Source organism: Sciurus vulgaris (assembly GCF_902686455.1).
Source record: "Sciurus vulgaris genome assembly, chromosome: 18".
Lineage (NCBI taxonomy): Eukaryota > Metazoa > Chordata > Mammalia > Rodentia > Sciuridae > Sciurus > Sciurus vulgaris.
The window spans coordinates 424,414-440,111 of record NC_136479.1 but is presented as its reverse complement, the minus strand read 5'-3'; the positions used below and the strand labels follow the sequence as shown (position 1 = coordinate 440,111).

General features: G+C 55.7%; 1 protein-coding gene across 11 annotated transcripts in view; it reads right to left on the bottom strand.

Moving 5' to 3' along the window:
• Positions 1-9,075: 9,075 nt before the first annotated feature.
• RAB11FIP3 (RAB11 family interacting protein 3) overlaps positions 9,076-15,698 on the bottom strand; it is an 87,359-nt gene continuing 80,736 nt past the window's right edge. For 9 of the 11 annotated variants that reach the window (XM_079121647.1, XM_079121650.1, XM_079121651.1 and 6 more), the window contains 6 exons: positions 14,201-14,341; positions 12,525-12,606; positions 11,702-11,839; positions 11,443-11,598; positions 11,137-11,277; positions 9,076-11,071 (listed from right to left, as the gene is read on the bottom strand). In XM_079121647.1, the coding sequence (XP_078977773.1) occupies positions 10,958-11,071; positions 11,137-11,277; positions 11,443-11,598; positions 11,702-11,839; positions 12,525-12,606; positions 14,201-14,341 (772 nt within the window). In that variant the 3' untranslated portion in view covers positions 9,076-10,957. Of the gene's footprint in view, positions 11,072-11,136; positions 11,278-11,442; positions 11,619-11,701; positions 11,840-12,524; positions 12,607-14,200; positions 14,342-15,698 lie in introns of those variants that run through there. The other 2 variants (XR_013760784.1, XM_079121653.1) reach the window with 2 other exon arrangements.

The following is a 15,698-nucleotide window of genomic DNA, read 5'->3' as shown; positions in this document are numbered from 1 at the left end:
AGTTTCACACTGCTGTGATTTAAATACTTTGCAAAAGTCAGAGAAGCAACAATATGGGGGCCACCCCTGGCCTCCGTGCTGAGGAAGAGATGCTTACTCTCAAGGGCAGGTAGACTCCATTAGCAAAAACTGGGCCCTGCACCAGCCCCACCCTGAGACCAACCAGTCAGTTCCTTCATGGCTTTCATTTGGGAACCACTGCCCTAGTTTTAAATGGAGCAGCAGCTGAGATCTGGTTTCAAGGAAGTATGGAAGTGAGGCCACCAGTTCTCTGAAAGGACAAAGTGCTAATTACCCTGGTGCTGCCTGTCCTTTGCCCCAAGCCCAGGGGCCCGCACTGCAGTAGCCAAAGTAGAGTGATAGTACCTTCTGCCTGGGACTGCTCCCCAAAGTTGGAACACCTCATTCCCAGAACAAAATGGGGATGGCATCCAGCAAAGGCCAGGGAGTGAGTCCACCCTACCCCAGAATTACACCCACCAGACCAGGAGGACCCCAGGTCAGATGTGATGCCAAGAGTGAGTTGCTGCCTGGGATGATGTTCTGAGTTTCCCACAGTCTAGGGACAATTGGTACCAAGGTCAATTTCAGAAACATAGAGGAAATAAAACTTTTGCCTTGTAAGGCAGAAGTACCAAGACAGGGAATGAACATGACCTCTCATTCCCCTAGGAAACCAGGCCAGGATCCACTCCAGGGGAGAACTCGACTGTGACCTCTTACCCCCAGGAGAACTGGCAGGATGGAATTCCATGGGAACAAGTGGAGAGGTCCCCCCACAGGGATGTCAGCAGCTACCTGGCCAGGGGATGGGGCATGCACATGCTCCCCACCAGCTCTGCTCCGGCATCTCTACTGGGTACACAGAAGGAGTTCTGGGGGCAGGGCACAGGGAGACACCCCAGGTAGCAGGAGATACCCAAGAGAGCAAGGTCCCACCAGGTCTGCCCTCACGGTATTTTGAGTGACAAGACCAGGGCCCCAGTCTTGGTAGCTTAGCTTTCTTAAGGGAGGATCCCAAAACATGGAGAGAAACAGAAGCTGTCAGGGCACAGCAGTACTTCTGGAGGGATTCTGGAGCCAGGGGCTGAATGAGGGGCTCAAGGCACCTGCCAGAGAGAGGGGTCCTCACAGCACCCCAACCCTACTGTTCCACAAACAGTTCTATAGCCCAAACAACCCCATAAACAAACCACAGCATTTGGGAGCTGAATCCACCAAGGCAACAAAGACACCAACTTCCCTCTGGCCAGGGAATGCTAAACATGGTCTTTGGGTTTATATGCACAGGCCAGAGTTCGGGAATTGGTCCTGACTGATTATGTGGCCCAGAACCATCTGGAAGGTTTCACTGTGCTACCACAGCACACATGGACCAGGGCCCTTTCCCTTTAAGAACTCCACAACCAAAGTACATCAGGGGCTTGGGGCAGCATGGGTTTAGCTGGCTTCTCATTGCCCTGGTCTGAGGTCCCTGACCTGTCTAGTCATAAAGGCCTGTGGCCAAGCCAGGATGGTAGAGGGAACTGTTCAAAATCCTGTCTTGACTTCCCTCAACCTGGTTCTGCTACAAGGAAAGCCCTTGGGTAAGAATCCAGGGGCAGGGGCAGTGCCACAGAACACCACCAGTTGGGGAGGGAGCTTGGGCTTCCTGTGCACCACTAGGAAAAGGTGCCCAGGTGGTGGCAGGGTTCAGGGCAACTGCAACCCCACCTCAAGTTCTGTTCTCAGCACCTGATCACCATGGAGGGGTTGCTGTGGTGGGAAGGGACTCATGTATCCCAACCCTGTCCTTCCTGGGCTCCCTGTAGCCTCCTGCACTGGCTCAGCTATTGCTGTCATGTGTACAGCACAGGATAATGGCCAACACGCTCCCACCAGAGCAGGCAGGATGCTGCTGACCCCGGAGAAGCTAACCCTAACCACGGAGGTTCTGAGTGAAAACTTCCACTTATGGGAATAAAAGCAGGAGCACCTCCTGCCAACAAACTAGGGAAGAAGCATGCCCTGCCCCTCACTCTCCAAGGCAGCTTTCCCACCACATGCTACAGGGTATCTCTCCTCAAGTTCCAGCCACTAGCTTGGGAAGAAAATCAGGACCTGACACCGCGGGATCGGTGACTGGGGCTCTAGCACTGGGGCTCTGGCTGTGGGCCTGTTCAATTTTGTTTATTTTTTTGAAGAACCAACTATTTGTCAATTTTTTGTATTATTTCTTTTGTTTCAATTTCGTTGATTTCAGTTCTGAGTTTAACTATTTCCTGTCTTCTACTACTTTTGATGCTGGTCTGTTCTTTTTCTAGGGCTTTGAGCTGTAGTGTTAGGTCATTTATTTGTTGAGTTTTACAGTCCTTCCTTCCTCCATTCTTGCCCCCCTCCCTATGTGGGCCTGTTCAGAGCAGCTCTAAGATCTCCCCCCATGAGACCCTGGCCTTCTGCAGTACGGGAGGAGATGAGTGTCCTGAGAAGCTCAGGATAGGGATCTGGAGGTGGTCACTGTGTGTCTTTTTGTCTTAAGACATACCTTATTTATGCATTGTGAAAAACATGCTTTTCAAAATGATATTGTCAGGGAAAGAAGCACGTGCTTAGGATTTCAGTTCACAAGTTCAATGTTGTTTAATGTGGAATAATATTTTTAACAGGGAAAAAGTGTACAAGACAAGCACTCCATTTGTGTGTGTATATGGTGCTGGGGGCTGAACACTGAGCTTGACACATGTGAAGCATCCCTTTTGAGACAGGGATTCACAGGTGGCTGTGGCTGAGGCTGGCCTCAACTGTCTCAGCCTCTGGAGCTGCTGGAATTACACACATGTGCCATGATACCTGGCTACACCCTCGTGTTTTGGTACCTTCATATTTCTTGTCAATGGTGGAAGGACAGCCCTGGTCTGGGTGCCCTAGTGACCCACCCCACTGGTAGCAGAGCAGAAATCTTAGGGGTACCCAAGTCCTCCAATGGCCCCAAAGACAGGCAGGCAGACAGGGAACTGTGGGAATATGGAATCCTGTTTCATGAGGTCTCTTGGCACTTCCTCAGCAAGTTCCGGCTTCTCCATAACCATCTCCCCACAAAGGCAGAGATTCTAAAAAACTCCAGAATTTGCTGTCTTTCCCATTAAAAGGGTATGGGGGCAGGATTGGACAAATTGTAGAAGGTCCCAGAGGTTCAACCTGCCTAATTCCAAAGGGCAACTTTTCAAGAAAAATAGAGGAGGGTATAAGGAGAAATTCCCTCTGCAGTAAAGCATGCTGCTTTCCCAGAGGAGCTGGAAGCTGCAAGGGCTGTCTACCATGAATGTAGTTACGCTGACATCTTCAAACAGCAGTTATTGACTTGTTTTCCTCCTAATACCCTGAAGACCTGTACAGACACATCCTCCACTCTGGCCACCATGGAGGTGGAAATGGGGGCAGCAAAACTGTGACACTGTGTTTGTCAGGATGGGAGTGGGGAGCCCAGTGCACATGTCCCACTTGGTTTCATGACACACAGACTTGAGCAAGTCTGCCCCAGCGCTTGGTGAGCCTTGTAGGAGGGATGTTCACATCACTGGACACCCATGCAGAACAGTGCAAAGGGACAGCAGGACTGCCCGGGGTTATGTGGCCTTCCTGGTCTTTGCACTGGGTTAGGGTGCCTCTCTGTCCTTCCACAGTTCCCATTCCCTGCACAAGGGCCTGGCAGCAGGCCCTGTCCTGGTGGCACCATGCAGAGACCCATGGAGTGACAAAACTGTGGCTTAACAGGTCTCCAAGCCCAGCCTAGTCCACCCACAGCCTTCTCTGGCTCCTTTTTGTGACATGCAAGAGTCACAAGCCAATAAGTCCACTCCTTAGAATCCACCACTCCTTCCCCATTTCCAAAAGACTGTGAGGTTACAGGAATCACTCCCCACCCCAGACTTCAGAATCCAAGTGACCTAGAGCTGCTTATATGAACAGCTGACTGAGGATGCTCACTGGCCACCTGTTCAGTGCAGGGCTGGACATAGGCGGGTATGGAGCCTGCTGAGAAATAGAAATAGGTCCCACTCTGAGTGTTTGCACCCAGAAGGGGAGATGTGTGAAGTATCAATGCTGCCAGCAGAACCCTGTGCAGGAAGCCAGAACAACACTGGAGCCTGACACAGACCTTCTGGGCTCTCTTGGCAGGACAAGGCATAGGGGTCGATGGCTCTGCACAGCAAGGCACAGTGGTAGGCCCTGCATCCTTGCTGAGAGGTCAGATGAGTTAGGCTGGGGCGGGCAGTGTGGAGAACACACCACACTGCACCTCAGGATGCTCCCACTGTATCAACTGCCCTAGTGGGTGTGAAGAGGGTACCAGAAGGTCCTAAGGAGGTGTGGCAATCCAACAGGACAGGAGAGCCCCTCAGAGGACCCAGGACAGATCTCAGAGCCTGCATGTGTGATGAAGAGACAGATCAATTCCACAGCTGTGCCTCACAGTCCAAGATGGTCCACCAGGTCAGAATAAAAGTGGAAGTGGCAAGTCATCAGTATGCCTGTTTCTGTGGATGTGTTTTTCAAAGAGCCCAAATTGTTTCCCCTTATTATCATTTGACTTCTCAGTCCCTGTCCATACCTGGTGCAGTGAGCAGAGACCACTGAGAGCCAGAGGGCTGTACCTGGGGCTGCTCTGTCTGAATGGCCATGAGGATGGCTGCCTTCCTTCAGGCTCTTCACAAACCAGCTCGTGAACTGCATGGTTTCTGGAGGTTTTCAAGGCAGTGGAACCCTTCCTCCATGAGGTAGTAAAACAAGGAGGCTGAAAGGTAGCCTTTGTGAATCAGAGATCTGGAGCTTCATTCAGTTCCCTCCACCCTTCTCCTGCCAGCAACTGCTGTCCCTCACTCTCAGTTTCCCCACTTGTAAGACAGGAGTTATCAGAGTGCTGCCCCACTGCCTGGGAAGGAGCAAGAAGGCAGGGTCTGACACGCAGGGGCTTCCACCATCATCAACATCAGGCAAAGCCTGTCTTCCTTGTGTGGAGCAGCAGAGGGACCCCAGGTTCCCCAGGGTATAGGCAGAAGCTTTCACAGAGATGTAGGGTCAGGGGCCAGAACCAGGCTTCCTGCAAGCCCACCTCCCTTGCTGAGCTACAAAGCCTTGGCTGCCCCTGTCCATGCCCTGCAGGGAACACTAGTTCCTGTCACTCTTTGCACTTAGAAAGTCACTCAGAGCTGGACAGGCAGGACTACCCCTGGTCATGGGCACGCTCCACAACAGTGACTCACTTCCGCAGCCTTCGGCCGGGGCACTGGGAGCCCTCGGGAGGAGCGCAGGCCCGCAGGCTCCCAGGGACCACCCAGGCCTGCTCTTGGGTTCCCGGCCTCACGGCTGCTTCCGGGTCTGACTAGCTGCGTCCGGCCAAACTCCAGGCTCCAAGGCACCCTGGGAGCCCGCCCGGCCAGGGTCGCCCGACCGCACGCCGGGCTTCCCCGTCAGGCCCGGAGTGGGTGCCGGGGGCCCTCTAACCGACCCGCCATCACCAAGGCCCGCGGGGAACAGAGAGGCGGCGGCGCGGGTGGCCGCGGGCACTCGGGGCGCCCTTCGCGCGCACTCCCGCGGCCGCCCCGTAGTGCCAATGGCCTGGGCCCCGCGACGCGTCCTCGTGCCCGGTCGGGAAAAGAGGGCACTCAAGGACGGCCCGGAGCCGAGGCCGCCGCCGCGTCCGCGCGGGCCCCACGAGCGACCCGCGCCGCCAGGCCCCGCGCGACCGGCCGCCCGTGGACTCACCTCCGCGCGCCGGCGGCGCCTCCTCCGCGCCCGCGGCCGGGCGGCGCGAGGACCCCCGGCTCCCCCGAGCGCCACGCGCGCCCTCGCCGCCGGCCTCGCGCGCCTCAGCCGCCGAGCGCCCGCCCGCCGGCCTCTCTGCACCGCCTCCGAGCGTGGCGCCCGTGGCGACGTGCGTCAGGGCGCACGCGACGCCCCGAGTGCGCCGGTTCGGACTCCCAGAGGGCCGCGCGGCGCGCGAGGCAGGCCGGGAGCTTCGCCCGCGCGCTGCGGACACGCGCCGGGGACACGCGCCGGGGACACGCGCCGGCGCCGGTCGGGCCCAGGTCCCACGGAGGGCGTCGGCTGCGCCCTCGGCGAGGATCGGCTGCTGCGGAGCTGAGGTCGGGGGACCCGGGCGCCTGGGCCGGGGGTCGGCTGCTGCGGAGCCGGGGTTGGGGATCGGGCTCCAGGCCTGTTCCGGGCGGCTTGGCCCTCTGTCCTCTGCAGCAGGATAGCTGTCAGGGAGGCATGAAGCAGAAGCTGCAGCCAGTAAGTGTGGCTGAAGGTATGAGACTGCCAGGGATCTGGCAGAAGAGGGAGACCAGAAGGATGGCCTACCTGGACCTCAGGAGAGGCTGCTTTCTGTGGTCCATTTCTGTGGCTGGATGATGGAGTTTTACCACTGGGCGTTAGGGAGCGATTTACACCAGAAAGTCTGAACCCACCACCGTAGAACCTTCAGGGACAGGATCGTGGTCCTGGGAGGTGAGTGAGCCAGAGACTCCAAAGGTGTGCCATCAGACTCCACATGCTTCACAGGGATACCTGTCCTGGAGGGAGGATGGCACTCTCGGCAGTCAGGACAGACTCTGGCTTCCTGAGTGCTGAGGTAACAGATTGGTCTGCCTGTGATGCTTCTGGAAAGGTCTCCTCCCTCTGCCTGGAATTTCAGCCCCAGGCTGAGGATTAGGCAATCCACACCAGGGCACCCTAGGGTTAGGAGCTACCTCCACTCCAGGCCAACAGGCTGCCTGGTCAGGGAACTAAGGGGACACTAATGGATGCTCTCCTGTGACAGGCCTGGAGATGCTGGGAGTTGGGAGTGAGCTCTCAGTGGCTGTGGACCCTTTCCCTCCCCAGCCTCTTCCCTCAACCAACTGGGTGGATCCCTGGCCAGAGGCCAGTGACCCAGCCTGCAGAGTGGTATGTGTCCTGTGGCCTCCAGCCATAGAAGCAGCTGAAGCTGTGATGTGCCTGTTGACATATGGTAGAGGGTCCTGTTACCTCGCTTTCCTGAGCCAGACTGTGGAGGTGAAGGGAGGGCAGGGACAAGGCCTGTTCTCTTGTGGGAGAAAGAAGAGAACCCGAGCAGTCATCTTGGTACTGTTGAGATGGTGGCTGTGCGAGGAGGGACAGAACAGGTGCACCTCTGGTCATCCAGTGCTCTGAGGCACTGCCTCATCAGTTGACCCTGCTCTGTGCTAGTGAAGTCCTGAGCTGAGGACAACCTGGAAAGGAGGACAGACCTGAGCTGCTGCCACAAGACAGCCTGTGGGGTTGGGGGTGGCCGACACCTGCTGCGCAGCCCAGAGTTTTCCTCAGGTTGGCATGGGGCCCAACACTTGCAGACTCTAGAGTCAGCAATAGTAAATGAGGCCCAGGTGCCATCAGAGCTGGGGTTCTCAGGTGGGCACTCTGAGCGTGATGTGAGGCCCAAGAGGTTCTGGTCCTAAGCTCATGTCTTACTGAGACCACCCATTTCATGGGCCACACACACCTGGGTCAAAGAACAGAACCTCAGCTGGGTGAGGTGGTGCACACCTGTGATCCCGGCGGCTTGGGAGTCTGAGGCAGGAGGATCAGCAACTTAGTGAGGCACTTAGCAACTCAGCTAGACCCTGTCTCTAAATAAAATATAAAAAAGGGCTGGGGAATGTGGCTCAGTGGTTAAGTGTCCCTGGGTTTAATCCTCAATACCAACGTAACTAAATAAAAGAACAGAACCTCAGGTAAACAGAATACCCTCTGGGCCTTTGGCTCACCACTCAAACCTGCTAAGCCTGAGCCTTGCCTCTGATCAAGACTTGAAAAACTCAAGCAGTGGCTCTGTGCAGCATCAGAAGCTGACCAGAGACACCTACCTTGAGAGGCCTAGCATGGGCAAGTCCCAGGACTAGGCCACTGCACAGTTGCTGGGAACAAGGGGCCCCCATCCTGGTAGGACATGCTGGGGTCTCCAGGAGGATCCCAGGCCTTCTTTTCTCCAGAGACATACTTCAGGTAAGCTGAGTGGACCTGGGCCCTGCTCCTGCCCACCTGGCAGCCCTTCTCAGCAGCTCTCTGGGAACCTCATTTAACAATGGCTCTTATACCTCTGCCCCCACCATTTTTGAAGTGGGGGCTTGTCTTCAAGCTGGACACTCCAGATGGCTAGCACAGCAAAGTCAGCAACTGCTGGTGGGGCCAAATGGACTGTGAATAGGGAACTGAGACGCTGCCAGTCCATGGTGGCGAGGCCTCCTGCTCCTAGCTTCTAGGTAGGTAGGGGCCCTACCTTATCAGGCAAATCCCATGAGCAGCCCAGGTAGATGGGAGGACAGACCATGTCCCTACAGGCATGGCATCCCATGTGTCCATGATCCCAAATTTCTAACTAAGTTGTACCCAAGTGTCCAGGACTCCTGGGCCAGAGGCTCTGGTGCCTGGAGCCCTCTGTTGACTCTCCCCACTGCAGGCCAGGCTGTATCGCTTCCAGTCACCAGCTCTGGGAAGCAGTGGAGGTAGAGCAGTCAGCAGACCAGAGTCCTCAGCCTCTCTGAGCCTGTTTCTCCATCTGTGTCTGACCAGGGGGTGGTAGGCAGCTCAGTGTGAGGGTGGTGAAGTGGCAGGTGTGCCATTTGCTGTTCCAGGAACACCTAGGTTGGGTAGGTGTTTGGGGGGGCTGTTGACATGGCTACCTTCCACTCAGACATGGTGCTTGCTCTTAGAACTTCTGGTGTCCATCCTGGGGCCACTACCTTCAATGTTCCTTGCTTTGGAGTGCTCCTCCCACCACCTGGCATGGCCCTGCCCTTTGTTCATCCCAGACAGGATGCATCCCAGGGATACTGTGGGGTGTTACACCAGTCTATGCCTAGAAGGTTTTTTTCCTAGAGGTGAACTAAGCAGTTTTAAGACCCATGGGGGAGAGTGATACAAGATGGCGGACTAGAGGGAGGCTGCGTTCCTTGTTGCTCTGTAACTCAGGTTTCAAGAACCATAGGGGAGGGCAAGAAGGGAAATGGGCCCCCCTTCCCTCTTCCCCAGTCTTTAGGTAGGGATTGAAGCAGAAAGATGGTTGTGAAGACAGTCACCTGTACATAAAGAATCTGAAGAAACCAACATATGCAGACAGTTCCATTTGTAGGCACATGAGTAATAAAAATGTCCAAACCCCCTCTGAGTCCTCCAAGTCCTTTCTTTGGGATGAGTAAGGAGTATGCTGGAGCCTTTGCAGCCTAAGGTTGAGGAGGTCTAGTGTGGCCTCGGGGCATGTTGGGCTACACTCAGGCCATATCCCACCAGGACAGCTGCTGGAGAAGACAGCCTGGGGTGTCATACCTAACAACTTCCCCTGAGGAAGGCCCCTCAGCAGAACTGTGTGACTTAATAAGGATCCAGACCCTACCCACAGTGGTTGAGTCTTGTGGGTGGCTCAGCCTGGAGGCCATGCAGTCCTGGGGCCTCAGGGAAGGGCTTGGCCAACCACAAGATTTTGTCAGGTCTAAGCTCAGACCAATGTACTCAGACACCTGGGGGGAGTCAGGGCCTGGACCAGGACACCCCAGCCCACCACCTGCTGGAGGACGGAGCCTGTGTGTGTGTGGTAACAGCTTTAATCTGTGGTGGCTTGACACATTGGGCAAGACCCTGCTGGTCTCCCACCCTCCTGCCTCCTGGCAGGAAGAGCCATTTCTCTGGGTAGCAGAAGCAGCGTGCACGTTGGTTGGTGTCTCCTGGAAGTGCGTCTGCAGCCCCAGCACTGCTGGCGGTGGGCAGGACAGGCCTCAGCCATGTCACAGGGCTGGGACCTGGGCACAGAGAGGCAGGGCTCCAGTACTTATATATTATACATATGTATATATATATATATGTATATATATATAGTGTATACACAGTTTTCTCTCTGTAAAGTTTTAAAAAATTGATCAACCTTCAATCTATAAAAAATACCTACTCTACATGATAGAAAAATCTCTCCTCCAAGTTTACATTGATTTACATCCGAGGCTTTCCCCAACTGTACAACACGAGGCCACACAAGCTGTGGTGTGGAGGGTCACCTGGAGGCACAGGGCTGCAGGTGCACAAGGCACACAGGCACTCCCATAGGCTGGGGGCCAGCAGCCTGGGGGGAGCTGCTGCTCATGTCCTTGGAGAGCCTGCCTCCCTGCCCTCCTGCACCCTCAGGAAGAACAGCGATTTTAAGTCAGAGCCAAGAAAGAACATGGTTCCAGATCCTGGACCCCAGCCCAGGAAATGTGATTTCACCCAGGGCGAAGGCCGTCTGCCTAGGGAGGACTGCTCCAGGAGGCCAAGGCAGGCCACAACCACAGAGAAGCGGCCCCTGCACCTGGGAATCAGGCCAGCAGTGTCCACCATCCACAGAATGAGTTCCAGTGTCAGGATTCCAAGTCCTGACTTCAGAGCAAAGGGTCTCGATGGGCTCCTGCCCTAGTCCTGGCACGAGAGTCAAGAGTCCCTGAGGGCTACTGCAGCAAGGGTCAGGCCATGGGATGGCTGCACAGCTTGGAGGCCCTTGGACCTAAAGCTGGACCGAGGAGGCATTTGGCTGGGTGATGGCCTGAGCAGCTGGGGAGGGCAGCACTAGAGGCCTGCAGCTCACAGCCAGCCCCTGCACATGCTGGCCTCACCCACCTGTCCTTCCCACACCATGTCCCATGCAAAGGGGTCTACCTAGAACAACCATGCTTGGGTGGGAAGAGGGGTCTGTCATGAGGGAGTCAGAAGGACTTCCCCAGCCTGAGATGCTGCCCCTGACCCTGCAGAGGCTGAGAGGCCCTGTCCCCTCCCTGCCCACTGTGGACTGCAGGTCTGGGGGCTCCCCTTCTCTCTCCCTTCCCACTGCGCTACACCCCCTGCAGCCTCACTGCCTGGGCGTGACTCCTCAAGGTGCGAGGGACTGCTCTGGGTGCTGGTGGAGGCCTGAGCAGCCAGGCTGGGCTTGGAGGCACTACTTGACCTCCAGGATGGATGGGTTGGTTTCCATGATGGCCACGATGATCCTGTCGATGTAGTCCTGCAGGCGGAGATTGATCTCCTCTTGCCTCTGGACGGCCTCCATGAGCTGTGGGGAGAAGCAAGTCAGTACGGGATGTGCAGGCCATGGGTTCCGGCGGGCAGGGTCCTCACCTCATCTCGGGACACGGAGCTGATCTCCGCAGCAAGGGACTCAGAGAAGGCTGTGGAGAAGAGGCTCCGGGCGCCCTGAATGCTGAGGGTGATGATCTGCCCATTGAGCTCCTCATTCTGCTCCTTCAGGTTGCGGTTGTCCTGGGGACAGAGCAACATCACATGGGGCCCTGGCCCCTGCTGGGGGCTGAGCTAGGACAAGGACCCGCTGGGGGCGGGGGGACGGAAGCTCAGTGCTTCCTCCCATGCCAGCCTTCCAAAAGCTTCCGTGGGGGGCGGGGGGCGGGGGGCGAGTGTGAGCCATACCTGCTTGAGCCTGCGGACCTCCTGCTCCAGCTCGCTCTCCCTGGTGCGGCTGTTGTACTCTTGCAGGCCTAGGCTGCTGCTGCGGCCCCGTCTCTGCTCGGCCTCCAGCCTCAGGAGCTGCAGGTGCTCCAGCTGCTTGCGCAGGTCCTCTATCAGCTGTGAGGCAACCATGGGCACTGGTCAGCAGCAGAAAGCCATGCCCAAGGAGGACACCACATGTGACAGGGTGGGTGGGAGAAGGGATGGTAACCCTGCTCACCTCCTGGGTTGCTTCCTTGTCTCTCTGAAACTGGTGCCGCTCATGGCTCAGCCTGTCCCCCATCTTCCTCTTGCTCTCCTGCTCTTCACTGAGCCGAAGTGTCAACCCTTCGATCTCATCCAGCAACTTCTGCTTCTCCTATGAGAACAGGCTCCACTCATGTGTACAAAGGAGCCCATCTCAGACCCACTCCCAATCTACCCCAGCACAGTGGCCCCATGCTCACTTTCTGCAGGCTGTGCCTGCGCCTTCCTTCAAGGCTTCCCTATCTCAAGGCTGTGGCACACACAGTCCACAATGGCTATTTCTCAAGAGGCAGGGTGGGGAGGACCTTTGTACAGATAGGACCTGGATCATGGCTGTGGGAAGCTCCAGCCTGGCACCTCTAGTTCATGCGAGCCAGAGCCCAAGTGGTCCTGGAACATCCTCTGGTTTCAGAGCTGCCCAGAGGGCACTCGGTGAGGAAGAACAGGAGGGGAGGCCTTGGTGGGGAGCGGGCATACAGAGACATAGTGCCATCTCTGCCTGCATATCTAAGGAGAATGGCATCCCTGCACTCAAGACCTTGGGAACCTGTGGGTCCCAGGGATCTGAGTGCATGTGACAGCTGGAGGCCAGGCAGGGCCCAGTGTCTTCCAGAAAGGGCAGCTCCTCACACTGAGTCAGGCTAGGCAGTGTCACACCATGCTTGGCAGCAGCTCCCCACACTAGAGGCTCTGATAGCACAACCTGGCTCTGCTGCTGGTGTGAAGAGCAGAAGGCAGAGGAGCAGCTGGGGCAACGTGGGGCCTGGCCCCCAGCTGCAATCGGAGTGGGGGCTCACCTCTTCTAGGCGCTCAATGTTGGCCTTCAGGCAAGGTGTGCAGGACCGCAACTCGCCATTCTCCTCATCCAGCTGCTGCAGCCTGGAGCACAACAATGGCTTGGACCACTCTCCTGAAAACATGCCTCCATAGGGCAGGAGGGCTCAGTGTCTGGAGGAACCCTCCTAGGGACAGTGGCCAGTCCTGACCCCACACGAGTACCCAAGGCTAAAGCTTCTCTAGCCCGCGAATGCTTCTAAATACTGTGTGTGGAACACTCTAGGTTCACAGAGAAGTCTCAGGCAATGTAGTGTCCCAAGGGCCTGCCTGTTTCTTTCCTTCCTGTTGCCACTGCTCCCCTGGGGCACCTTTATCATGGCTCACACCCAGCTACTCCTTCCTTTCTCTCTCTTTCTTCCTTTCTTAGGTACCAGGGATTGAACCTAGGGTCCTTAACCACCGAGGCACATTCCCCAGCACTTTTTTATATTTTATTTAGAGACAGGGTCATGCTGAGTTGCTTGAGGCCTTGCTAAGTTGCCGAGGCAGGCTTTGAACTCACCATCCTCCTGCCTCAGTCTTCTGAACTCTTGGGATTACAGGCATGTGCCACTACGCCTGGCTGAGCCATACTTTCAACCAAACTACACATGCTACAGATATCCCACCAAAGCCTAGGACCCCACCGGGGACCCCTATGGTGTCAGTCCTCATGTCTCCTTAGTCCCCTGGTCTGAGTCTCTCTGACTGCCCTGCTTTCTCATGACCTTGACAGCGTGCAAGAGTCCTGGCTATGTATTCTACAGAACATCCCTCAAGTTGGGTCTCAAGCGGGTTCTGTCTGATGTTTTCTCCTGATTCCACTGGGGCAATGGGCTTGGGTAATACTCGGCTACCATGTGGGGCCCTTCTTGTCACACCATTCTGACAGGCACATGGGTCACTTGGTTAAGGTATGGCTGATGGGTGTTCCCTCTGTTGAGTTGCTGCTTCCTGCCCACTGTCTTGGGCAGTTAGTCCCTGAGGCCAGGTCCAGGGGAGGAGGGATCCACACCACCACCAGAGGGGATGTCTAGGGAAATTGGAATCCTCAGAAAGGAGGACCATGTTTTCTTGCATCTGTTCATAACTGATCCCCTGTGTACCATGGACTCCACATCCAGTCAGCACCTGGGTTATGCTCCCACAGGATCACTGGCTGTGCTGCTTGGGTTTCTGGGCTGCGGTCACTGGGAGCTCTTTCGGTTGGCCTATGTGCTTCTGACACCACCCATCAGTGTGTGCATGCGTGTGCCAGGTCAGTTACCTGCTGGTTCCCCTTTGAAGTGCTTGTAAACATACCAATAATGACACTGCCAATTCCAAGTATGCACAGAAATAATCCTGTTCATTTCCCTTAAAAAAGACTGATTTTTAAAGTGTTGAGATAGGATTTCTCTCTGTTGCCCAGGCTGGCCTGAAGCTTGAGATCCCCCTGCACTGGCTTCCCCAAATTGCCGGATTCTGCTGGGGTGTGTGTTACAGGTGTCTGTGGGTGAAACAGCTCTATAGAAGCTGATGTGCTGGATGCACACTGGGGGCTTTATGAGAGTTCTGAGTTCCTCCTCTCAGGCTCCCTGTCCGCTACAACTAAACTTCTCCAAATACCTTGCTCCTTTCAGGCTGGTGGGTTTTTCTGCTCTGGGCGCTCACCCACCTGGCCTGTAGGTTCTCAATCTCGATGCTCTTCTCCCGCTCCATCCTGCACAGGAGCTCCTTCTGCTTCCGGGCCTCTTCCAGGACCATCTCCTGGGCTCTTAGCTCCTGTTCCTTCAACTGCTCCTCCAGGGCATTGGCTCTGAATGCAAAGGGGAAGAGATAATGTGTTTTCCAGTCCTGTAAGGTGCCTGTTCCCAGGGCACTGCCCTGACTCTGATAGCTGCTTGCCTTGCAGATCCGACACATGAGGCCTAGGGGAGGGGCCAGAAAGCACCAGAGTCCAAGGACCACAGCACTCTGCAGCAAGTGGACCTGATGGCTAAGCACAGACACCCACAGGGTGCTAAAGGGCGAGCCTGGGTTCTCACTGCAGCATGGGCGCTCATGGTGAAGGTGCACACCACATCCAGCAGGTCCAGAACTGGCTGCTGGGCTCTAAGAAAAACCAGAGGTCCATTGTAGGGGGAGTGGGTAAACCTTTTTTTTTTTTTTTTTTTTTTTTTTAATATGTACATATTTTTTTAGTTGTGGATATATACAATACTGTTATTTTTATGTGGTGCTGAGGATTAAACCCAGTGCCTCATGTGTGCTAGGCAAGCGCTCTACCACTGAGCTACAACCCCAATCCCTAAACCTAACTCTCAGAAATTAAAAACAGGGCTGAGGTGTGACTTGGTAGTAGAGTACCTGTTTAGCATGCACTAGGCCCTGGGTTCAATCCCCAGCCCCACTCAGATAAGGAATAAAAAGAAAGCCAAAACAGGAGAAAAAGTTTTAAATTCAATAGAAGAATTAAAGGAGAAACCTGAAGATAATACAAAGAAAAAATTGTACAGAAAAACAAAGTTTGAAATTAGAAAAGTGAAGAAAATGAGAGGACTATCACAACTGAGAGAAGGCAAGTGAGAAAGAGACCATGCGGAGAGAATTCTAGGAATCCTCAGAAGCTGACAGACACACCGCCCAGAGCAAAGGCTGAAACCCAGGCACTCGGCACAGGTCAGCCAGCTCTGGAACCAACTGAGCCACCCATGAAGAACTTGGCTTCCTGGCAGCCTGAGTCGGCAGCTCCCAGGGACCATCATCCTCAGAAGCAAGTGCACAAATGGGAGCAGAACCTGAGGAGGGAACAGTAAGACCAGACACCGCAGAATGTGACCTGCCCATGGCGACCTGCACCACTGCGGGAGGGCAAGGCGCACAGGCATGCTGCTCCCAGGCCCGAGCACTCAGAGACCAGAGGGGCCTCACTGCTCCTCAGGGTGGGTGTGCAGAGGGTGCCCTGGACCTCACTGCAGGTAGAGAGGGTGCCCCTGGTCAGGGGGCGGGCAAGAGGAAAGGGTCTCCAGGACAAGCTCAGGGTGCACCCTCTTTGGAGAGGCCACACGCCTGAGGCTCCCGCCCCTCCTGCAGGAGTGCTGGCTGGGACTCCACAGGAGAGCTTGTACCTGTTCTGTGACAGCAGGCATGTCCTGACTCAGTGCTCCTGAATG